General features: G+C 42.1%; 1 protein-coding gene across 2 annotated transcripts in view; it reads left to right on the top strand.

Annotated features, from left to right (window-relative positions):
* The first annotated feature begins 13640 nt into the window (after positions 1–13640).
* SLC36A1 (solute carrier family 36 member 1) overlaps positions 13641–26197 on the top strand; it is a 46032-nt gene continuing 33475 nt past the window's right edge. For both annotated transcript variants that reach the window (XM_046000241.1, XM_046000242.1), the window contains exons 1-2: positions 13641–13769; positions 23355–23502. In XM_046000241.1, coding sequence (XP_045856197.1) covers positions 23360–23502 — 143 coding nt within the window. In that variant the 5' untranslated portion in view covers positions 13641–13769; positions 23355–23359. The remainder of the gene's footprint in view (positions 13770–23354; positions 23503–26197) is intronic.

Here is a 26197-nt window from a genome sequence, read left to right as displayed (position 1 = left end):
CATTTGATGGATCAGAAAATTGAGGCTAAGACAGGTTTAGTCCCAGGTTACGTAGCTTGTAAGTGGCGGAGCTGAGATTTGGAGTCTGTTTCATCTGACTCCAGAACTAGTGTTCATTTCCACAACATTTTACTGACACAGATCAAAGTCCAACCTGAGATTGTTTGATTCTGTTGGCAAAGGGTTGGTCTGTCTTCTTCAGTGACCTCACTGGCAATATCAATTCTCCAGAGTAGCTTGGAGGCTACTTCTAACACAAGATTTCCCTGCTTTCACCATCTAGAAAGAATACCTTTCTTTTTGGAACCCCTGTGGAACACGGACTTCACTGATGTCATTCTTTCTGGGATTTCCACTAGGTCTTCCTCTGTGAACTCTGAGAGCCTTAGAGGCAGGACATGATGCTGTCTTGGGTTCATTGTTGTAACCCCACGATGTCTGGGTCCTCAATAATGTTGAATGAAAGGATCCCTAAAAAGTTATGCTTATAATTAGAAGCATTATCTTCAAGGTACATTATCTTTTGTCCCTAACACAACTTTCCTACATCTCTTTTTGCCTGTGAGAAATGGAGAACTCAGATTTAGCTTTTTGAGCTATGGAAGAGAAGGAAAGAATTCCCACAAAAGTCTCAAAGTACAAGATCCTAGCTAGATCCAGGAGCTTCTGTTGGGGGAGGAAAGGACACTTACAAGATCCCAATGACCTCCTCCAGACAATAGGAGCCCTGATGGAGAGTTGCTGAGCCACGCCTGCGAGCCCTAGGGGCATTTCTTGGGAAGGACCGTTCAGGGATTGGCTGCTGGTGGAATTGCTCCCAGCCCCAGCAGGTGAACAACTCACTCATCAGCTCCAAACGCTGTGTGGGTGTGGGGTTAGGAGTCTTTATGATTTTGACAGAAGCTTGAGCAAGACCATCTTTGGCGTATAGGAGCTGAAAGGCCCAGGTCTTGGCTGCTTGAGCCTTAGCAGCCTCAGGAACCTGAATACAGCTCCACCCCCCTGACCTGGAGTGGTGCAGCCTCTCTGCTCCTTAGAACGAAAGACCACAGACATGAACAGGGAGGAATACGCTGCTCCTGTACTCACACAGAGAATCCTCACAGCTGCTCTAAGAACCTGTTCTTTTCCTTCTTCCTTCCTGCCACCAATACTGGTTGAGTACGCAGGTGCCTGGCAATTTGCTGGATGCAGAGAACCCACTGGTTCCAGGAAGTGTGGTGTTTGCTTTCCATGACCTTAATCGAACATCATGAATATTTATCAGGGCTTCTCCTAAATAAGTAAACAATTTCAACTGTAGTCAGTGCTCTGAAGACTTAGGTGTAATAAAGCAGATACTCTTACAAAGGGGTCAGCAAAGGTTTTCCTGAGAAAGAGGGAAGTCCCCTGCTTGGCAACATTCTTTTCACCTCTTTGGTCTAATTAAAATGTGGCTCTCCTGAGGTCACCACTTTCTCTGCAGGTTACTGCTTCTAAATAGTTTGCCCTCCACCCTGCCTTAAACACCCACTGCCCTCATCATACCCTAGATTTTGTCATCACTAAAGACTGCACCACCTTCAAGATCTCTACTGCAAGCATCTCTTCTCTGGTTGGCTTAGGAACTCCTGTTGGTCCATCTTCTGTCCACTAGTTGCAGACTGTACCGGATCTTTATCATCAGAGCCTCTAGTCTACCAGTGCTCTACTGCTTCCTATCTGCTGCTCATCCCCTCATATCCTCACTCCCATTTTTACCCAGTGATTGAGAAGTCATTGCTGTCACTTCTGCTACACACACATATCCATCTTGTCCCTCTCCCTGTATTGTGTCTAACTTTCAAAGCCACAACACATCTAACACTATCTAGACATGTCCTTGCCCTTATGTTGAGACCACACTTGAGCATTTAAATGGGGCTAGAGAAAAAAAAACACACATTTCCCAACTGGCCGCATCTTAAATTTATGAACACACACCTCAGGTGGGTCCTAGCACCGCTGGGCAAATCTATAACTTGTCTTCCGGAGGACTATTTCCTAGCTCTCCTCTTGATTCAAACCTCCATGACTCTCAGCTGTTCACACTGCTCATACTTCACTGAGGAAATAAAAACAATCAGAAGAGAACGGCCTTATCCTCTGGCCATTAAATCTATCCACTGACCTGTGTCTGAATCCATACGTCAGGCTTTTCTCCCATGAAAATAGAAGAGCCATCCTCATCTATCTTGTCTCTTTACCTTGAACACTGACCTCATCCCCTTTCCTTTCCTTACTCAAGAGCTTTGCTCTTGCCATGATCCTTCCCTCTCTTTTGGACCATTAAAATTTCCCTTCCTATTGCATTGTTCCAATGAACATAAAAACATAATAGAGTAATTTTTCTCTCATCTCTCTGTTCTTTCATAACAAAACTCCTTGAAAAAATTATGTCTAATGCACTCTCTCCAATTTTTCATCTTCCATTCTCCTGAATATCCTGTGGCAGACTTTGATCCTTACTTCACTGAAGTTATTCTTGTCAAGGGTAACAATACCTCCCATTCCAAAATCCAGTGGCTCAACCTTGGTTCTCTTTTTGTCTTAACAGGAGTAGAAATTTCAATCCTCTTTACACTTATCCAACTGGTGGATAAACTCTAAGGTGTCACCTCTCTTGATATGGTATTTGTGCTCTGGTATATCCACTCTTGAGTGTGGGTCTGACCTGTGCTTGCTTCTGACCAATAGAATGTGGCAAAGGTGATGGGATGTCACTTTCATGATTACATTACATCATATATGATTTTTATCTTTAGCAGATTCTCCCTAGAGTTCTCAAAGTCTAGCTGGTTTTGGGGAAGTGGCAATGTGAGAAGGCCCACATGACTAGGTGCTGAGGGCCAAGAAGAAGCTGACGGCCAGTGAGAGGTTGGGGCCTTCAGTCCTATAATAGCAAGTTAATTAAATGTGTCAACAACCTGAGTGAACTTGGAGGAAGACTCTTTGCCAGTTGTGCCTCCAGATGAGAACGCAGCCCAGCTAACACCTGCCTATAGCCTTGTGATCCCTGTAAGCAGAAGACCCAGTTAAGCCATGCATGAACTCCTGACCCACAGAAACCAGGAGACAATAAATATATGTTATTTTAAGCTTGTGGTAATTTACTACACAGCAATAGAAAACTAATATAACCACTTGTCTTTTATATATGGTTGTTGCTACATTTTTTTCCATAATGACATCTGTTATTGGATTTTTTAAAAGTCTCAGATACAATTTGTTTGCATGTTAAACAGGTACCATTCTGTGCCTTCATATGGCAAATGATAACCACAGAACCCTAGGGTCTAAGTGAGGAGTCATAGGAGAACCTAGAGGTTCTCACACTTGCTACCAAGTGTAACCTTGAACAAATAAATTTGTCTCTCTGGGGCTGATTTCCTATGTGTTGAATGAATGGGTTGCAGCAGACAATCTCAAAGAAACTCTGAAACTCTGAGGTGTGATCCATGATGATTCTGTGGCTCAGTCATCTTTGGAAGGAGGAAGACAGCTGAGGCAGGATAAAGGACTCACAGAGCTGGAAGATTTAGGAGATGAAATTCCTTCCCATATTCAATGAGAAGCTGAAGCCCCAGACTGAAACGGAATTGCTAGTCAATGCCAGAGCTGGCCTCGGCCTTTTCCTTTGGGCTGCTATGTCGGGGCTTGTTCAGTGGCAACAGGGGGCCCTTCTCTCTTCTAAGCTCTCCTAGGCCCTTTGTTAGCATTGTGAGGTAAACTCAAGGTCTGCCCGTCCTACAAATGGGCTTGAGGGTTTCCTCCAGATCTCTTAAAGTGCCTGGGCCCAATCCTGGGAATATTCCTTATCCAACAGTGCTTTCTCCTGCCTTATTCCAGGAGGACCTACCAGTTGGCCCTGTCTTATGCCAAGGAAGCTATTGGCTGAGTAAAAGGTTAGGGGAGAGTCTGTGGGCTAGGTGGAATCTGTAAGCAGGTAAGTGGGAGGGGGGCTACAGCTTTGGAGAACCTGACCCAGTAAGTTCCTGGAGGCTTACCCCAACACAATCTTTTTTAAAAAATTAATACTTAAAGTAATGCCCAGGGTTAAACTATTAATTTTTTAAACAAAGGATTTATAATAAAAAAGTAGAGTCTCCTTATCTAACCTTCTCCATGCAGAGTCCCTCTTTCTGGGGTTAAACTTCTTTAAATCAGTTTTTCTATTCCAGTTCTTTAGTTCCCCCATCTCTTTATACAATATACTTTAATGATATTTTTCAACTTATCAGTTATCAGTAGATGTTAGATGAAAATTTATATGTTTTAGTTATTACTTACCTTTGTAACTTAGAATTACATAACCATAAACATAAATTTATTGTAAATTATAAATATTTGTATCCGTTTCCTTTTGCTGTTGCAACAAATTACCACAAACACAATGGATTAAAACAACACAAACTTATTCTCATACAGTTCTTGAGGTCAGAGGTCCTAAAATCAAGATGTTGGCAAGGTTTTCTTTCTGGAGGCTCTAGAAAGAAGAATTGGCTTCCTTGTTTTCCCAGCTTCTAGAAGCCTCCCATGTTCCTTGCATGTAGTTCCTTCCTCCATCTCCAAAACCAGTAGAATAGCATCTTCTCTATTCTCTGATCTCCCTGCCTCCCTCCTTTAAGAACCCTTGTAATTACATTAGATCCACCCAGACAACCAACCAGGATAATTTCCTCACCTCCAGATCCTTAATTTAATCCCATCTGCAAAGTCCTTTTTGCTATACAAGGCAATATATTCTTAGGTTGTGGAGATTAGGATATGAACATGTCTGGGGATCGTTATTCTGCCTCCTCCACCATACATCCCAATTTCCCTGGAACAGTCTCACTAAATGCCTATCATCCTGATGCAAATATTAATACAGCCTCTTTCATCTCAAAAGTGTCTCCATTTCAAATGATATGAACACCCTACTTAACCAGGGTTTCCCAACCTTTTTTATATTTTAACACATGTAGAAAATGATAGCATTTTATAGATCCTCAGGATAAAAGAACAGGCATGCTTATGGCTAGAGGTAACTCTCAGGAGCTCTAGCAGCTCCTGCCTGGCTGCTTCAAGGGGCAAGAGGATCCACATCTCAGCATCCCTATAACCAATTTATAGTACTGATTGGCCACTGCACACCATTGGGAAAGTCTTCCTTACACTAAAACAGTATGTTTAAAGTTTGTTCTTGTGATGCCCTCCTGTGTGAGCAGCATTTGGTTCCAATGAGTATAGCTGGGTCTCATGCACATGATTGATGCTCCCGCTGATTAATTCAGGTTGTCCGACTGATGTACCCCTTGCCATCTTTTCACGTATGCCTCCCAGTTCTGTGCCTGCAGAATCTGCTGTCCCTCAGATGTCTCCCAGGCATCAGAGTGTTGGCATTGGTGGCACAGCAGTCCTCCTGGGGTCGCAGGAGAGGCTTTTGAAGAGCTCACACAAATCTTCTCTGGGACTCCAGAGTGTGTAAGATTCTTAGTTTTGTGGCATATTTTTCTTCTTTAAACATACTTTGTTACCATAAACATATTAGGGGTAAACATCTTATCATCATTACTGCCTTTCAGATCATTGAAAACACACACACACACACACACACACACACACACACACACACACACCCCCCAGCTTGGCCAAGAGGCACATTACACAGTGTGTTAATCGGACACCAGCACTTTTCATATGTACTTGAGCTGATACTTGTTTTCTTAGCAGGGTCCTTGCTTTAATTGCTGCTTTTTATTTCCACTCCGTTCCTCATTTACTTTACAGGATGCACTCTCCATAGTCCTCAGCATGTCATGTCATGATGGTGTTTGGCCTTTGTTATAGGAATTTTATCTCTTCGAACATCCATACCAAATTAAGGATTTAAAAATTAATTCTCAGCATTTGTGCCAGTTAATACATCCTTGAATTGTATTGGCTTACAGAATATTTTAAATTATACTGATGATGAATGGTTACACCACAACTAATAATTACCCACATCACCCACAGAGGTTCCTTGTGACCAGTGGCATTTCTCCGGATTCTCACAGAAGTGGGTGGGGACTTCTGTGTCCCAACCAAAGTGACCACTGTGTGGCAGTAATAGTGTAACACAATTCACAGCTTCCTTTGGAGCATCAGTCTGGCTATTATGAGATACTTTGTGAAATGTTAGATTTGGGTGGGATTCTACTGTTGTAAATTCTGAGTACAAAGTGGGATTTTACTATTATTTTTATATCCAGCCATCTTAAATTCATGTCATTCAGGTATGTATACAGACTGTGTTGTGTGTATATGCACCCTGTATTATTTTTCTTAACAAAATGTGATCATTTTCTGTTACGTTGCTACTCTTGTGTGAGGTGGGGGCCAAGGGCTTGGAGGCTGGAGTAAAGAGACCCATGATGTGTGTGTGACTCTGGGTGCACCTTTCCTCCTTTCTGGGGCTCAGTTTCTCCACCAAAGGATCCCTAGTGGCCTGCCCTTCCCATTGTCTTCCTGGTCTAGGAGAAGGCAGCCCTATTCTTCCTGTGGCTCAAGCCAAAATATTTGTCTCCCCTTTCTCATACTTCACTTCCCATCCATCAACACTGGACATTTCTAATCTGCCATAAAAATATATTCAGAAATCGACCACTTCTCACCACCTTCACTGTGGTTATTCTTGTCAAATCATCACACTCTTATTCTGGATTACAGCAACTGTCTCCTGACTGGTCTACCCATTTGCCCTTGTCCATATCAACCCAATAGACAGAACATCCTTCTAACCCAAGTCAGATCACAGCATTCCTCTGCTCAGACTCCTCTAATATTTTACCATCCTATTCAGAGTAAAAGCCAAAGTCCTTAAAATGACTCACAAAGGTCTACAGAGTTTGCACCCAGTTGTTCTTGCTCTGACCTAATTTACTTCTTTTCCCATAGCAGACTCTGCTATGGCCACACTGACCTCCTTGTTTTTACTTAATTCCAGTATAGTTAATGTACACTGAGTACAGTATTAATCTCGGGGGTACAGCATAGCGATTCAACACTTTCTTACATGACTCAGTGCTCATCGTGGTAAGTGCACTCTTAATTCCCTTCACCTATTTCACACATCACCACACCTACCATCCCTCTGGTAACTATCAGTTTGTTCTCTATAGTTAGGAATCTGTTTCCTGGTTTCTCTCTCTCTTTTTTTTTCTTTGTTCATTTGTTTTGTTTCTTAAATTGCACATATGAGTGAAATCATCATATGGTATCTTTCTCTGGCTTATTTCACTTAGCATTATATCCTCTAGATCCATCCATGTTGCCACAAATGGCAAGATATCATTCCTTTTCGTGGTTGAGTAATATTCCCATATCTATCTATCTATCTATCTATCGATATATCTCACACCTTCTTTTTTTTAAATATTTTATTTATTTGACAGAGAGAAATCACAACTAGACAGAGAGGCAGGCAGAGAGAGAGAAGGAAGCAGGCTCCCCGCGGAGCAGAGAGCCCCACGTGGGGCTCGATCCCAGGACCCTGGGATCATGACCTGAGCCGAAGGCAGAGGCTTTAATCCACTGAGTCACCCAGGCGCCCCTATCTCACACCTTCTTTATCCATTTATCTATCAATGGACACTTGGGCTGCTACCACAGTTTGGCTATTGGAAATTATCTTGTAACAAACATAGGGCTGCGCATGTCTTTTCAAATTAGTGTTTTTTTATTCTTTGTGTAAATAACCAGTAGTGGAATTACTGGATCATATAGTAATTCTTTTTTTTTAAAAAGATTTTATTTATTTATTTGACAGACAGAGATTACAAGTAGGCAGAGAGGCAGGCAAGGGGGGGGGGTAAGTAGGCTCCTCACCAAGCAGAGAGCCCAATGTGGGGCTCGATCCCAGGACCCCAGGACCATGACCTGAGCCAAAGGTAGAGGCTTAACCCACTGAGCCACTCAGGTGACCCATCATATGGTAATTCCATTTTTAATTTTTGAGAAGACTTTCCACAATAGATGCACCAGTTTGCAGTCCCACCAACAGCACGTGAGAGTTCTGCTTTCTCCACATCCTCACCAATAGTTGTTTGTTGTGTTTTTGGTTTTAGCTATTCTGACCAGTGTGAGTTGCTGTCTCATTTGTTGTTTTGACTTGCATTTCCCTGATGATGATTGATGTTGAACATCTTTTCACGTGTCTGGGTCTATCTGTATGTCTTCTTTGGAGATTTGTCTGTTCATGCTTTCTGTCAACTTTTAAATTGGATTTTTTAAAGAGGTATTGAGTTGATAAGTTCTTTAGATAGTTCAGATACTAGCCCCTTTATTGAACATATAATTTGCAATTATCTTTCCCCATTCAATAGGTTGTCTTTTAGGGTTGTTTTTTTTTTTTTAAGATTTTATTTATTTATTTGACAGACAGAGATCACAAGTAGGCAGAGAGGCAGGCAGAGAGGGGGTGGGAAGCAGGCTCACTGCTGAGCAGAGAGCCCGATGCGGGGCTCTATCCCAGGACCCTGAGATCATGACCTGAGCGGAAGGCAGAGGCTTTAACCCACTGAGCTACCCAGGAGCCCCGGTTGTCTTTTAGTTTTGATTGTTTCCTTTGTTGTGCAGAAATTTTTCCTTTTGATGTCCCAACAGTGTATTTTTGCTTTTTTTCCCTCTCACCTCAGCAGACATAACCAGAAAAATACTGCTACAGAGAATGTCAGAAATTACTGCCTGTTTTCTCTTCTAGGATTTTTATGGTTTCAGGTCTCACATTTAGGTCTTAATCCAGTTTGCGTTTATTTTTGTGTATGGTATAAGAAAGTGGTCTAGTTTCATTCTTTTGCTTGTAGCTGTCCAGTTTTCCCAGCACCATTTGTTGAAGACTCTCTTTTCCCCATTGGATTTTCTTGCCTCCTTTGTCATAGATTAGTTGACCATATAATCTTGGGTTTATTTCTGGGCTCTTTATTCTGTCCCATCAGTCTATGCATCTAATTTTGTGGCAGTGCCAACTGTCTTGATTACTTGAAGACTGGGATTGTGATACCTCCAGTCTTGTTCTTCCTTTTTAAGATCATTCCAGCTATTTGAGATCTTTGTGATTCCATATAAATTTTAAGATTTTAATATTTTTTGTTCTAGTTCTGTGAAAAATATTGCTGGTATTTTGATAGGAACAAATAACAACATTTGTTCTTCCAATCCATGAGCATGGTATGGTTTTCTGTTTCTTTGTGTCATCTTTAATTTCTTTCACCAATGTTTTATAGTTTTCAGAGTACAGGTCTTGGTACCTGTAATAAACGTAACCTCCTTAGTTACGTTTATTCCTAGGTATTTTATTCTTTTTCGTGCAATCGTAAGTGGGATTATTTTCTAAATTTCTCTTTTTGCTACTTCATTATTAATGTGTAGAAATGCAACAGATCTCTGTATATTGATTTTGTGTCTTGTGACCTTACTGAATTCATTTATCAGTTCTAGTAGTTTTTTGGTGGAGTCTTTAGGGTTTTCTATATATACTGTCATGCACACTGACCTCATTTTAATTTTTCAAATAGGCTAGGCACATTCCCTCCTGGGGCTTTAGCCCATGTTATTGCCTCTGCCCAGGATGCTTTTCTCAAAGAAAATGCACAGGGCTGGTTTCCTCACCTACTTTAGGACTTTGTTTAGATACCGCCTCTCAGTGGTATCTTCCTGACTATTTAAAGAGACTGCAATCCCTTTTCTCTGCCTCCAGACTCCCTCTCCCACATTCCTGATTTTTCTCCATAGCAGGTATACCTGCTGACACGATATGTATATTATTTGTTTGTGTTGTCTATCCCCCCTCACTAACATATAAGCTTCACAGGGGCAGGATTTTTGTCTGTTTTGTCTACTGTTCTATTTCCAGTGCCCAGCACATAGATAATAAGTATTTATGAATGAAAAAAACAAATTTCCTTATTCCTATCTTCTTACTCTTCCATTTGGTTCTTCATTTTTTATTACATTTTTAACTTCCAAGAGCTGCTTTTCCCCCTCAGAGTATTTTTTAAAAGCAACATTTTTGTTGCTGTTCTTATGTCATGATTACAACATCTTATCTCTCTGAGGGTATTTGTTTGTGCACTTGTTTTTTGCACAGTCTCTTCCAAAATGCATCATGGGTTTGCGCATTGGATTACTCTTTCATCTTAGAGTCTTGGATCTCGGATGTCTAATAATCTCATTAACTTTTTAAAAAAGATTTTATTTATTTATTTGACAGACAGAGATCACAAGTAGGCAGAGAGGCAGGCAGAGAGAGAAGGGGAAGCATGTTCCCTGCTGAGCAGAGAGCCCGATATGGGGCTCGATCCCAGGACCCTGAGATCATGACCTGAGCCAAAGGCAGAGACTTTAACCCTGGGTTAAAGCCTGACCTGAGTCACCCAGGCGCCCCCTCATTAACATTTAAAAATTAACCTTAAGGAGTTCAGTTTGTCTACAATCAAGTTAACATATCTAATTAGCCAGGTAATGGCTTTTGACAAATGTAAAAACCCACAGAACCAGCCAAAAGCCAGGTAATGGCTTTTGACAAATGTAAAAACCCACAGAACCTGCTTCCCAATCAATATATAGAATATTAGCAACATTCCAGAAAGTTTTCTCTGTCCCCTTGCAATCCCCAACCCACACATCCCAAGCAGTCATTGTTCAGCTTTCTGTCAATGGACTCAATTTTGCTCATTCTATAAATTTTTATAAATCAAATCATATATTATGCAGGTTTTTCGTGTCTGGTTTCTTCCATTTGCCATAATGAGATTCATCCACATTTTTGCATATATCCATGGTTCCTTTCTACTCTATATGACATGGTTTGTCTATCAATTCACCTATTGATAAGTATGTGGGTTGTTACTAGTTTAGCTTTATTGAACTGTCTGCTAAGAAATTACAATTCTGTGTGGACAACAGCTTGGACAAAGGTGAGGCAAGCTAAGAAGCCTAGGTCACAAAATTTAGGAGGCACTCACGCTTGGGTTCAGGTAAGTGCCAACCCTGTACCTGTACAACCCTGAAAGTGAGTGTCTCCTTAAATTTCCCACTTGAGGCACTTTGCTTGCCTCACTCTAGTCCAGGCCTTGGTGTGGATAAACATTTTGTAATATAAACATTTTACTGACTATTTCTTGGGTAGATAACTAGGAGTGGAATTGCTGGATCACAGGAGAGTTATCTGTTTAACTTCATAAAAAAGGTAACTGTCAAACAGTTTTCCAAAGTGGTTGCATCACTGTACACTCCCAACAACAGCTGATGAGACTTGAGTTGCTCTACAGCCTCAACAACAAGTATATTTCCAGTCTTCTGTTCTGTTGCCACAGACCAATTGCTTCTTGTAAATGTGGCTCATCCCCATGACTCTTGTTGTCATACTCATCTTCTTGGCTTCCCTAATCCAACCCAGATTCAGAAGAGCTTTTGCTGAACTCTTTCCGTGCCCATGGTTGCAAACAAAAGAAATAACAGCCATACAGCTCTAAGTGAGCTCTCTTCAGGCAGAGTGTTTTCACTGATGCATTTCTGAGATCTGCCCCCACTGGGTCCATTTACTTCTCTTTAAGTTTCTTTCCCATTGTCCTTCATAGCTTCTACCTGATCTCAGCTACTTTTGTTAGCTGTGGATTCTATCTTCTACCCTTGCTGAAAATAGAGTTTTCAAAGTTTTTCCTTTTTGCTTTTGCATTGTTTTCTAAAAGAGTCAAAGTACTTATAAATGTATCCATATTGAGCAGGAAATCTTTATTTGTATTTCTGAGTAAACTGTGGAAGCAGAGGTGGATTTATATAGTTGGAAAGAGATATAATTTTGTTAATTTCTAATTAGGACTGCATAATGATAGGGTTGATAGAATCTTAACAGTATCTGAAAATGATGCGACCTATTTTTCAAGGGCCTCTCTCGTGAGAGTGTGCCGGCCAGGTACAAGAAAGAATCCTTATTATAGTCAATGCACCCCAGGAGCAAACTGGGGGAGGCAAAGTCCCGCTTCCATCACTAATTCCAACAGGGAGTTCTGTGGTTCTCATGAGATCTGCCTTTCTTGACTAAGACATTAGAAAGAGCCATGAAATCCATGAAATTTTAGGCCTGGAGGTGACATGGACTCAGAAGCATTCCAAGCACAGTTCCTGGCACTGAGCAATGAACTGGTAGGTTATGACAGGGATGGAATAAACTCACTGCTCTTCCTATTTTACACTGAGCATGAATCTGCATTCTTTTCTCTTCCCCTGGTGAAATGAACCAACGGGTATATTTTTTAAAACATATGCATTGGTTATAGAACATATAAAGGTTTTAAATGAATATATATAAAGTAATGTGTGCTTATGAAGTAATTTAGATAGTATAGACAGTGAAGAGCAAAAGTCTTAAGCAAAACAGTAAGTACTGCTATTCATGATTCTGTATTTTAACACCACAAATCTCTGTATGTCTCTCTCTACAAATAATTCTATAAATACATAATACAGGATATAGAGAATAATACTCACATGCTGGTAACTGTGTAATTCTTTGGAGAAGAGAGTGAATTTGGAAGAAGGGACTTTTTCACTTTTTATATATTTATATATTGTCTAACATTTCTAAGAATATATGCATGTATTATATAATTTTTACTATCTTAACAGCTTCATGGAGGTATAACTGACATACAATAAATTGCACATTTAAAATTTTTGATTTCTTTTTACACTGCACGTACTGAATGTGTATAATTTGATAATTTAAATCTATATTCACTTGTGAAACCATCACCACTATCAAGGTAGTGAAAATATTTGTCACCTGGCAAGTTTCCTTATGACCTTTCATAATCTCTCCTCTCCTGACCTCCCCACCTACTCCCAGGCAACCACTGATGTGTTTTCTGTCACTGACGATTATTTAACGTCTTCTAGAATAGGAAATAAATGGAATATGTTTTCCGACTTCTTTTACACAGCACAACTATTTTAAGACTTATCCATTTTGTAGCCATATCAGTAGTTTATACTTTTGTGTGTGTGAATAATTACATAATTTTTATTTTATTTATTTATTTTTTAGTTACATAATTTTTAAAGGGAGAATTCAGGGCGAAGGAGGCAAGAGAAAGCTAGATAACACATACGCCTCAAACATCCTGAAATGTTGCCATCCATCTTAAAATGTTACTTAAGTGTTTAAATATATTGAAAAGATAATGTTGCCTTACCTCATACAGTCCCGTTTCCAGGAGCAACCACAAATGGGTTTGTGCAAGCTTCGAAAAACCTGACTAGGTGATTTTTTTTTAAAAAAGGTGTCTTTTTTTACATTATGAAAGCAACGTATGTTCCCCGCGACGTGGTGAGGAAAACGCCGCGTGTGTAGACAGGAGCTCAGGGCTCAGGGGACAGAGCTCCAGGGACTCGTCGGCCGCGCTCCAAGCTCAGCGCCCCGCCCAGTTGTCCCAGGCCCCAGGCCCCCGGAGCACCGCCCTGCCTGCAGTGACAACAACTGGTCGCCAGGTGGTGCTGCGGCGCCGGGCTCCGGAGCTTCGTGACAGAAGAGGAGCTACCGCGAGCGGGGACACGTGACCCGGGTCTCCGGCTGGGGCTCCGGCGTCACGTGACGCGGCCCGGAAGCCGCGAGACCCGGCAGCTAAGGGGGATGGCAGGGGTTCCGCGCTGAGGCGAGGACAGGTGGGCTGCGCTGAAGCCGGAGCCGGAGCCGGAGCCGGAGCGGAGCCCAAGCCGGAGCTCGAGCGGTGAGTGTTCGCGCTGACCGGCTGGGGTTGCCGACGAGTCACCGTCTCAGGCGGGACCCACGTCGCCTTCCTCTGGGGCGCAGCGGATGCTCGGGGTCAGGCATTGACCGACTTGGGGTGCGGGTCCGAGTCTCCTCGGCCCCCCGCCTCCGCCGCGGTAAGATGCGGGCACCCCTGCCGGGATGAGGCGAGCACTGTCTGGCCGCACTGTCTCCCTTGACCTCCCCTGGCTGTTTGACAGGTGGGGAAGCTGAGGTACCGAGCTGGGAACGGTCACCCAGACGACCAGCCAGGGCTTCTTCCACGCTTCCCAAAGGGGCCCCGTCGCCTCGGGCAAGTCACCCGCCCTCTGTTGAGAGCCCTGCTTGGGGGACTTGCGATGGTGGGTCTTCGGGTCCGAGAGCGCCAGAACTGGGACCCCCTCCCCCCGCCGGTGCAGCCCCCTTCTAGGACAGTTGGGGAAATAGAGGCTCGGGGCTTGCCTCAGGCCACGCAGTGAGTTAGTGGCAGCCCTGCGACCAGAATCCAAGTCTCCCCAAGCTCCAGCAGCGGCTTGCTTTTCAGCACACCGCCTCCTGCGGACGACTTGACGTGTGAAAGGGCACCCTCTCCCGTCCTCTCCGCTTCTGGCGCTCCCCTTTTTAGCTCTGCATTCTCCATCCCCCGGATTGGCTTGGTTTTGGGTGTGGTTCCCTGTTTCAGTGTTCATGATTTTTTTCTGCAGCCTCATCACTCTGTAGGTTTTGCTTCCAACGTCCTGCTATTTTGTGTAAATGGTGCCGAAATAGGAATTGGAGTAAGCTCCCGGGAGGGTAGGTGGCTCCCAGCAGGGGTTGTGGAGAGCCCTGGGGTTAACCTGAAGAATGTAAAGCCCCCGGCGTCAGTTTTTCTGTAGCTTGCTTGTCTCATTTGGAGAATGTTGGTTGTTTGGATGCAACCATTGGAGGCTTGCTGAAATGAGCGTGGCATGACGGAAAGAACCAAGACTGGGGAATTGGGAGATGCTGTTCTAACTCTGACATTTGCTTTGCAACCTTGGGTGACTCCCATCCTGGAATACAGTGGTGGAGTTGAATCCCTAAGGACCTCTTCTGCTCTGACATTCTGTACCTTTAGCTCCGTTTGTCTTCTAATCCGAGCGGGTTTTCCCCTGTGTACATTACTGTCGCCTTGTGACAAGGGTTAATCCAGTTATCCAGGAAGCAGTCTCCCTAACTCCACTCATTTCTAGGTTACCATGAAATCCCCCTCTTCCTTATCTCTGTATTAAGTCCAATCTAAATGTCGACAGCTGAGAATGATTTCGACAGTCTTTAATCACTTTAAACATGATCAAGGCCTTCTTTGACTCTTGTCGAGAGCCTAGTCTACAGTAATTAACTTGTACGTTGAGAGTATGTTTTCTTTGAAGATGTGGAGGAAGTAACGGGGACACAAAGGACGGTCTTTTCCTCGGAGTTTGAGATGGTGGGGTGGAGGCTACGTGAAGAAGAGGTTGCTGTGATGCCGGTATTAAGCCTCTCTTCCTTTGTTTTCTGAGTGTGCCATTTATAATGGCCTGCTGTTGAGTCCTTGTTTTCCCTTTAGACCATGTAGCTTTTCATTCAGCCTCATCTCTCTGCAGCTGGAGTGCTAGAGCTGGCTTTGTCTATTTTAAAGGCAGATTCCATTTCTTCTTCAATATTCGAGAGACTACAATGAAGACCAGTGGATGCAAGTGCCAAAAGGGAAGTGGTTTTGGGGTGAATTGAAGAACTTTCAAAGAATAAGAGCTCTTCCGTGTTGCAGCACAGAGCATGGAGGTCCCTGTCACTGGAGATAATTGTCCCTGGGCAATTACTTTTGGGAATGTTATAGATTATGTTATTGTGTTGGGTAGAGCTTTGGACTAAGTAAAGTTTGAGGTTTTTTTCTAACTCAGGGGTACTGTGAAATTCTGGGACGGGGCTTGTTAGCATGAAGAATGTGAAGTACAGTGGGTGCCCACTTCTATGACTGCCTTACTTTCCCCTTTGCCTCAGACAACTACTTTCTCTTGCATTAAGTACTCTTGTTTTTTAATTTAATTTTATTATTTTAATTTCTCTTCCCCTCCTCAGGGAGTGTCTGAATTCTTTAAATGCTTGCTATCTCTTCCAGGGTCAGATGCTGAAGAGTCCTTGTGCTGTTAATGATACATTTCTTCTTTCCACCCTGACCTGAAAGCAGGGTTCCAGAACTAGGCTGAGTGAATAGACGTTGGTTTCTGCTTTGGCTGGCCTAGTTCTGATAACCCCTTCCAGAAGTGTGTGACTGACTGACCACTAATACCTAGGCTAGCTTTTCTCTTTGCCCACAGAGGAAACTCACGCTGAGTCCTTTTACCTCAGTCCAAGCCTTGCAGGAATCCTGAGCCTCTCTCCTTAAGCAAGGCCTTACTGGATCTAAGCAAACAAAGCTAGCTCTGTTTCATGGGTTTGGGGTCCCATGGATGAGACATTCTTAATGTGCCAAAATAGGAACCACATGATGTTGCATTTGGTGCCATCTTTTTTTTGATCTCCCAAACATTTCTTTTAGAAGTCTTGACACCCAGGACCAGCTCTCAATGACCTTCTCTAGTAGGAAATACTTCTTTGTGCTTCCCTATTCCGTGAAGTCAGGAATCTGTCTGTGTTACTGCGATGCTCATGGCACATAGACCACCATTTCCAAGACAAGTTGGCTCAGCTCTCCAGAGTGATGAAAAGGAGAACTGCAGAACTGCAAGTTTGCACAGTGAACTTTCTGACTTCCTGCTCTTAAAATTCTGTGTAGTGATAATTGCATCTAGCTCTGAACTCATGTACTTTTTATTATGCAGAATTCCCCTTGCATGCCTAATCTTGCCCCTGTTTTGTTCCAAAGGAGATTGCAGGGAGAGTAGATAATTTATGGTGTGATAGAAACATGGACTGAATGTGGTATGTTGTATTCTAATCCCACATCATTACCTGGCTGGGGCCTTGGTTTTCTCACCTTTGAATGAGAATCTGGGGCTTTAGGTCTTCTGTAAATCATGCCTGGTCATGGTCATGGAACATTTAGTGGTTTTTATGTTTGTGTGTAAAAAGTGAGCATGTTTGTCTCATCAGCCCCTCCCGTGCAGAGCCTGCTGAGGTCAGCAGCTGCTTTGCGGCTGTCCTCTCACCAGAGTCTTTTAGGCAGGAGTCAAATTATGGAATGTACTTCTGTGGTAGGTGAAATGGAGTTTCATCTGATTCCCTTTAAAAACAAATCACGTGGAAGTTAGAAATTTTCGTTTTCCTCCGTGTAGACCACACACAGCAACACAGTCTGTGTCCTTGTTTATGATTTTGGAATTCCAGCAGTATAGAAGAGAAAAATGCATCTAGAGAATTTGCTGATTCTTAGGGTTCCAAAGTCTAACCCAGTGTAATTGTTTCAGAAAAATGTGTAGTACTTGTAGTCTGCAAATATTGCCAATCCGTGAACTCTGTTAGGAAGTGAGGCCTGGGGTGTGCCTATCATAAGATCATATATATTTTTTTAGTGCCTAGTATAAATCTACCTGTAATCAAGATCATTTAGGAAGATGGTTAAAAATAAAAATGCTCAGGTTGAATCAGATTGGGCGGAGAAATCTGTTTGGTTTTTTAAAGCCATTTTATTGAGATATAATTCACATGGCGTGGCATACAGTTCAACCATTTAAAGTGTACAATTCAGAGGCATTTAGTATATTCACAGAACTGTGCAACTGTCACCACAGTCAATTCTGGAGCCTTTCCACTGTCCCAAAAGAAACCGTTCCTTAGGTGTTACCTGCTAATTCCTCTTAACTCCATACCCCAAGCCCTAGGCAACTACTACTCTGTTTTCAGCTCTAGACTTTCATATGAACAAAAGTATACACTATATGGTGCTCTGTGACTGACTTTTTTCAATTAGAATAATGTTTTCAAGGTTCACCCATGTAGTCACATGTTTCAATATTTAATTTCTTTTTATTGCTAAATAATATTGTATCAATATACCACGTTTCATTTACCCATTCATCAGGTTTGTTTCCGCATTTTGGTGTTTAGGGATAATGCTGCTGTGAACATTTGTGTACCAGGTTTTTCTGAGGACATACATTTTCATTTTAGGACATACCTAGGAGTAGAATTGCTGGGACATGTGGTAACTGTGTTTTGAGTAATTGCAAGACTGTTGTCCAAAGTGACTGCACCATTTTACATTCCCACCAACTGTGTTAGAGGGTTCTCCTTTCTCCACAGCTTCTCCAAAATTTATTATTATCTGTCTTTGATTTTAGCCATCTTGGTGGGTATGAAGTGGTTTTTGGTTCACGTTTACCTGATGGCCAGTGATATTGAATATCTTTTCATGTGGTTATTGGCCATTTTCACATCTTTGACAATATGACTCTCCAGATGCTTTGCCTATTTTTTAATTGGATTGACTTTTTATTTTTGAGTTATAATAGTTCTTTATATTTTCTGGATATAATTCTCTTATCAGAAATATGATTTGCAGAAATTTTTTCCCATTATGTGGGATGCTTTTCACTTTCTTGATGGTGTCCTTTGATACCCAAACATTTTAATTTCAATAATGTCTAATTTACCTGTTTACCCCCCCCCTTTTTTTTTGCTTGTGCTTTTGTTGTCATATGTAAGATTCCATTATCTAATCTGAGGTCATGAAGATTTATGCTTTTGTTTTCTTCTAAGAGTTCTATGGTTTAATTCCTGTGTTTAGGTCTTTGATCTGTTATGAGTTAATTTTTGCCTATGGTGTGAGGTAGAATTCTAACTTCATTCTTTGAATGTGAATATCCAGTAGTCCCAGCATGATTTGTTGGAAAGATGATTCTTTTCCCATTGAATTATCTTGGCACCCTTGTCAAAAATCAATTGACCATAGATGTAAGTGTTTATTTTTGGACTCTCAGTTCTTTTCCATTTATCTATGTATCTATCTTTATGTCAGTACCATGTTGTCTTAATTACTGTAGCTTTGTGCTAAGTTTTGAAATTGGGAAGTCCTCCAACTTTGTTCTTCTTTTCCAGAATTGTTTTGGCTAATCTGAGCCTCTTGAATTTCCACATGAATTTTAAAATCTGACAGTTTCTTGCCAGTTTCTGAAAAGGCAACTGGGATTTTGATAGTCATTCAGCTGAAACTATAGGTCAGTTTGGGGAATATTGCCATCTTAACAACATTCAGTCTTCTAATCCATGAACACTGGGGTGTTTTTTCAACTTTTTAGGCTTTTAATTTCTTTCAACAATATTTTGTAATTTTCATGTACAAGTCTTACACATTCTTGGCTTAAATTTATTCCTAAGAATTTTATTCTTTTTGATGGTATTGTAAACGACATTTTCTCAATTTAATTTTCAGATTGTTCATTGGAAATGCATAGAAACACAACTGGTTTTTGTATTTTGACTTTGTATCTTACAACTCCGCTGAACTTACTAATTCTCCTAGCTTTAGTAGATAGATAATTTTTTATGTGTTTACAAGTTACCCTTAAAAGTATTGTTTAGTTTTTGGTGATGAAGCTAAGTAACACTTTAGTACTGCCTCTCCCTCCCTCTATTCCTTTTTCCTCCCCTGACCTTCCCATATACCCCAAAAGGTAGATAGATAGACAGATAGATAGATAGATAGATATGGATTCTCTTTCCTTTGTTGGAATGGAAACCAATCAGTAAGCTCTTAGATGGTAATTTGTTGAGAATGTTTTATGTATTTTCAAAAGTGAGTAAATATAAGGCTGATAGGTGGATGAAAGATGATCAGTTTTTATTTTGCTAAAAATTAAAGAAATGTAAAATTAAACAAGTACAAGGAGCCACCCGTCTGTTTAAAAGAACAAAAATTAAAATGAGAAAAACCAACATTGGCAGAGTTATGAAGAGACAGTCCATATATTGTTAGTGACACTGTAGGTCAGTTCAACCATTTGTATGTTAGGAACCATAAAAATGAACTTATTCACCTAGTTCTATGCCAAAGATATGTCTCAAAAATTAAAAACTATTTGTATGAATTCTTATTAGCTGTGCTATAATAGATTTTAGAAAAGAAAGCATAAACCTCAAATCCAATGATTAGGAGCTAGTGAAGCAAATTATTATATCAATATAATGATGGACCATTATATTGCAACTAAACATCATTAGTGTGTATACTCTACAGATTCAGTAGATATGAAATAACTGGGAAAACCCTTAAAATAATGAGGATATTGATAACAAAAAATAGGTTATATAAGAAATTTAAAAAATTGTTAAGGTTATACAAATAGCTGGTATTTCAGTACAATTATGGTTGAATGTATACTTGAAGAAAAAAATATTTTTCCACCAAACAAAAAGTTTCTTACTTTGTAGTGGTTCACCCTTTTGGGTCTAAATATCTAAGGAAAATTTTAACTTTGTGTTGATGGGCCACACATAATATATAAACTCTTTTTCTTTGTCCTTAAGAACCTGAAGGACAAGCTTGTCCTGAATCTTCACATATCATGCCCCTCATGTTAACAGTTAGCAGGTGCTATTAAAATCTCCCACAGGGCAGGAATCACAATTGCACAAGAGATTTGGAAACCAGGTTTCATCAAAGGGAGCCCAGGGCAAGGTGGTGTGGCCTTGGAGGCAAACACTCAATGGGGACAACTAGAGAGCAAGGGAAGACACCCTTGGTTGCCAAAAGAGCCCCAGAAGGAACTCCAGGAGGGACTACATCCACCCTCTATCGTGCTTAGATCCCTACTTCACAGCTCTGAGAAAGGCCTACTGCTTGCACTCTCCTAGGGATGGGGAACCCGTTGTCTCCCAGAGCCGTCTGTTCCATTGGATAACTCCTTTTGATAAAGATTTTTCCTTATGTCTAGCCAAAGACCTGGCTCCCTCTGCTTTCCACCTACTGATCCTACTTCTGACTCATCTTTGCCATCTCACAGGACAAGTCTTATCCATAGGACAGCTTTTTTAAAAAATTTCTTTTCAGTGTTTCAGAATTCATTGTTTATGCACCACACCCAGTGTTCCATGCAATACATGCCCTCCATAATACCCACCACCAGCCTCCCCCAACCCCCCAGCCCCCTCCCCTCCAAAACCCTCAGTTTGTTTCTCAGAGTCCACAGTCTCTCATGGTTCGTCTCCCCCTCCGATTTCCCCCAACTATCCTCTCCATCTCCTCATGTCCTCCGTGTTATTCCTTACGCTCCACAAGTAAGTGAAACCATTTGATAATTGACTCTCTCTGCTTGACTTATTTCACTCAGCATGCTCTCTTCCAGTCCCATCCATGTTGATACAAAAGTTGGGTATTCATGCTTTCTGATGGAGGCATTATACTCCATAGTATATATGGACCTGTCTTCTTTATCCATTTGTCCGTTGAAGGGCATCTTGATTCTTTCCACAGTTTGGCGACTGTGGCCATTGCTGCTATGAACATTGCAGTACAGATGGCCCTTCTTTTCACTACATCTGTATCTTTGGGGTAAATACCCAATAGTGCAATTGCAGGGTCATAGGGAAGCTCTATTTTTAATTTCTTATGGAATCTCCACACTGTTTTCCAAAGTGGCTGCACCAACTTGCATTCCCACCAATGGCGCATAGGACAGCTTTTATTTTATTTTATTTTTAAAAGATTTTATTTATTATTTGACAGAGAGAGATCACAAGTAGGCAGAGAGGCAGGCAGAGAGAGAGAGAGGGAAACAGACTCCCTGCTGAGCAGAGACCCTGATGCAGGGCTTGATCCCAGGACCCTGAGATCATGACCTGAGCTCAAGACAGAGGCTTAACCCACTGAGCCATCCAGGCGCCCCAAAGGACAGCTTTTAAAAGCATTTTTTATACCTGTCAAGTTGCCAGCTCTCCAGGTTGGACCTTCTCAGTGCTTCTAGTCATCCCTCCTCAGGCTGGTGCTGAGCCTGGTTATGCCACAGTTTATTATTCCCTTAATAGTATGCTGCCTGGAACAGAATATAATGCACAGCAAAACAAATGGTGCTGTCATTTACCTGCCCTTCTCATCCTCATGCAACCTAGAATTAGCTGATTTGGCATCTTTTATTAAATCATTGACTTCTGTTGAGCTTATCAGCTAAAACTCATAAGTACTGTTATTTTTTTCTTTTTAACATCCATACAGTTGCCAAGTCACATCTGCCACATCCTGCAATTGTTTCTCATACTTAGGATCTATAGATTTTAGCTTCTATTTGAGTAGTTTCTTAGCAATATTCTGCTGGGGGCAACTTCAGTTTTTATACACAACATAAAGAAGCTTCTTTACAGTATTTGAAATAAACTGAGCATCTGGGCCAAGTAAGTGATAGAGTTGTTTCCTGGTTGTTGGGGAGGGGTGGGGAAATTTGTCAGTCCCTGTGTCCTATCCCTTCTCCCTCAGTAATATGCAGGATTCACCTGGAAGGCCGTATTCCTCCGACACTTTGGTGTGTTGGAAAAGACTAGAAATTGGCTGTTGTTTGCATAGATGATTACATTAGTTGATTCCTGGAATATTAGCACTAGAGAGATGCTGAGGGGTCTTTCAGTTCATTGCCCTGTACCCCTTGCTGCACATTTGGGGTAAATAAAGAGAATTGTTCCATGTTACTAAGGAAACTGGTGATACAGTCCGCCTCAGAACCCAGGCTTTCTGACATACATAGATACTGACCTATTAGCTTTGTTTGGATAGCAGCTTTCAACTGCTCATATTAAGATACATTATAGATATTTCCCCCCTAGTCCTCTTATGAGTTTAACTGCCCCAGAGCTAGATGACTTCTTTGAATCCTTCCAGCATGCAAGTAAATGATGCCCTCTTAGATATTTAGCAAAGTCACTCTGAGCTGCTTGCAGTTATGGCTTATTGCAAGGTAAGAGTCCTGGGGTCAGGGGAGGAGGGTTACTGTAACCTCCAAAGAATACAGGATGGGCCAGAGGTCATGGTAGAGAGAGAGAGGAAGTGATCTGTGGCTCCAGAACTTGGTGGGGAATCTGAGCAGAATTGGATGATTTGGAGGGGATTTTTTGAATGCAACAAGGTTCTTTTTCTAATGCATGCAGGAGAAAAATAAGATGCAGCCAGGACTATTTAGGTTCTCATCCTCTGAGAGCTTGACTCCTGGGGAAGGTGAACATGGATACAATATATCTGTTGTTCAGTGTTGAAAGAAATCAGCTGGAAGGAGGGGATAGTTACTCCCAAACCAAAGGAACAGGGAAGGCTTCCTAGAAGCACCTGTCTGCATCTTCCCCCACCCATCCCACGCAATGCCTCACCTTTGCTCTGTCCAGGTGTGTGGTGGCAAATTTAGAAATTTATGAGTGGGGCACTGAGAAGGTTGGGAGACAGAAGCCAAGTGAGCTCAGCCCGCCCATGTGTACTTTGCACTTTTCCCATTTCCCTTGGTATCAGGCACTGTCACTGAACTTAATTCATAGTGCAGCTGTCACTGAGCTGCTGTGACAATGGCTGCTTCTGCCCCAGAGCCCACCACAGGCTTGGAGCTAAAGGCCCCAGCTGCTGGAGGTCTTAGCAGTGACCCTGTCCCCCCAGCTACCATGTCCACGCAGAGACTTCGGAATGAGGACTACCATGACTACAGCTCCACGGACGTGAGCCCAGAGGAGAGCCCATCCGAAGGCCTAAACAATTTCTCTTCCCAGGGCTCCTACCAGCGATTTGGGGAAAGCAACAGCACAACGTAAGTAGCTGTTTCTTCTTCTGTCCTAGGTGTGGTTCATGTTTTTACGTTCTGTGTTGGTAACATAGTCTCCCTGAGAGGTATTCTTGCTCCCCCATTTTATCAATTCCCCATTTTACAGATGGAAGAAAGATATAAAGAGATTGGGTGAGTAACAGCTCTAAGATTTGAGTTCCTTGCTGGCCACTCCTTCCATCTGCATCTGTTTTATATTCTTTGCTCCTTTCATCCGTGTTGGTCCCAGAAGGCTGGTGCTGAACTTAAGAGAAACTTCTAGAGAGACCATTCTCTTAATTCAGAACCATGGGTCATCTGTGCTAGAACCTCAAATACTTCTAGGCTCAGTTGGAAGCTTCATTTGCAAAGTCTCACCCAAACTTCTGCCCCCATCACCAAATAGTTCATTTGGCTGAAGAAGTGGTAAGAGGGAAGAAGGAATAAGTTCTCCTGCCCTTAAAAAATTTGAGGTTGAGGGGCACCTGGGTGGCTCAGTCAGTTAAGCCTTGAGCTCTTGATTTTGGCTCCAGGTCAGGATCTCAGGGTTGTGAGATCGAGTCTCACATTGGGCTCCACACGGGGCGTGGAACCTGCTCATGATTCTCTCTTTTCCTCTCCCTCTCCCTCTCCCCTCCTCACTCTCTCTTTCTTCCCTCTCTCTTAAAAAAAAAAAAAATCAAGGGGTTGAGAAGAAGAGGTCTGCCTAAGCATTGTTTAGGCATGTTAGCTCTCATGAATTTTTCTTTTTTTTTAATTATTTTTTTTTAAAGATTTTATTTATTTATTTGACAGAGAGAGATCACAAGTAGGCAGAGAGGCAAGCAGAGAGAGTGAGAGGGAAGCAGGCTCCCTGCCGAGCAGAGAGCCCGATGCGGGACTCGATCCCAGGACCCCAAGATCATGACCCCAGCTGAAGGCAGTGGCCTAAACCACTGAGCCACCCAGGCGCCCCCTCATGAATTTTTCTTATCTCTAGAAACTGAATTCCATCCATGACTCATCTGGGTGGAGTTTGGCCCTCTCTGGGCCTTAGTTTCCCCAAATGTAAGAGGAAATTGAGGACCCCACTGTGAAGCTGTGCTGACTGCTATTCACCTACTTGAATTAGAAGATTCAGAGGAGGGTTTTCTGCCCCCCTGAGTTCTCTAACTCAATCCTGAATCAACAGAGCCCTGATATTTTCTCTAGATCCCAACATTCCACCTTTTTTGGCTCTTCTGTTTATTCCCCAAGCTTAGCTATTATCCTTTCTCTGTTCCTTTGTGGGATGGATGTGACTTATCAAGGGAATCCTTTATGTACTAGACTTAAAACGCTGTCTGGCATGACTACCCAAGCCAAATATCAAAGATTCTCCTGGAGGTCATTACTGGTGTAGCTCCCTTGGCTATAGTGTCTCCTAGAGCAGGGCATTTTCTCTTGTTAACGGGGATAGAATGAGAGGATATGGTCTGTCCACATTAGCACTAGCTGATTTCTGTTCCTAAAGATTCAGTCTCTATAGCTTATTTCTCATGTGGCATGCATTTGTAGATTCCCCCGTTTGCTTGCAGTATTGGCTGATGGGAAAGGTTGCATAGAAAACAACTGGAAGCAGTGAGCACCATCTTTCCCCTGTTTCCTAACCCGTCCACTCAGTTGGCTTCCTCCGAGCAGGAGGAGCTCCAGATGCAGCCAGTGGCATGGGATAGCTTCCCTTCAGAAGTCATACTCATTGTGAAATACTTCTTCTGAGCTTCTTTCTCTATAGTTTTCCTTTCAGTTTTTGCTCCTTCTTGTTCTCATGCATCAGGTTGTCTGTACAATGCTTGCCATATGGTGTCTAGATTTTCATTTTTAAAGGGACCTCTCTAAAGTTCAAAACCAACCACTAACAACTTCAGGATGGTAGTTCACAAGTTTTGTGTGTATTGAAAGTAATGTGTGCCTGTTAACTATCCTGATTACCTTTTTTTCACATTGGATTATGACTAGTGGTCAACCTAAAATTATTTCTCCTTGATTGTTAGAGATTGAGAAAATCAGGAGATACCTTTCTTGGGCTTGTATTGGCATGTTTTCCAGGGTATGATTTGTTATGAGGGCCCATCCTACCCTGATACTATGATATATGGGAAAGGAAAGCCCATCTGTAAATGACGTTAGGTATCGCAAGTGACCTAGGGAAAGTACTCCCTTGGACACGGAGAGTTGGCTGAGTGCTTGCCTGGGCCCAGATCCACGTAAGCATTTATGTGTAGGAAATGTGCCAGGTATGCTTAAGGTGTAAGCTGATTCAGGTGACGTGTTAGCTCTCGCAAATCTCTGATATGGCAGAGTATTAGAGACAAGTTTTTGAGCTGGATTCCTTGACTCCTGTGCCTTGCCCCACCCTGTTATCTAGTTTGCCAAGGAGCAGAGAACGCAGAACAAAGTACAAGGAACAAAATACAAGGAATAAAGTACATGCATGCATCTAACTGGTTCTTCTAAAGGTTAGGGGTTCAGTGGAAATCCCTAACCGGGGGTGCGGATAGGAAGCCCAGACACTTCCATACTGGTGTGTTTGTGAGGTTATTTCCTAACACTTGATGTTGTCAAGCTATCGACTGCTTTGACAACAGCCTCATTTTATTTTGTTGGGAAGTTCTTCTTGTTGCCATATCGGTCACATTATAGCAGCTGTTGATTGAGCTTTGGTTCTTTTTCCCCAGGCTGG

Source organism: Meles meles, chromosome 3 (genome assembly GCF_922984935.1).
Source record: "Meles meles chromosome 3, mMelMel3.1 paternal haplotype, whole genome shotgun sequence".
Lineage (NCBI taxonomy): Eukaryota > Metazoa > Chordata > Mammalia > Carnivora > Mustelidae > Meles > Meles meles.
Note: the sequence above shows the minus strand (reverse complement) of the source record. Positions and strands in the feature narration are given on the sequence as shown.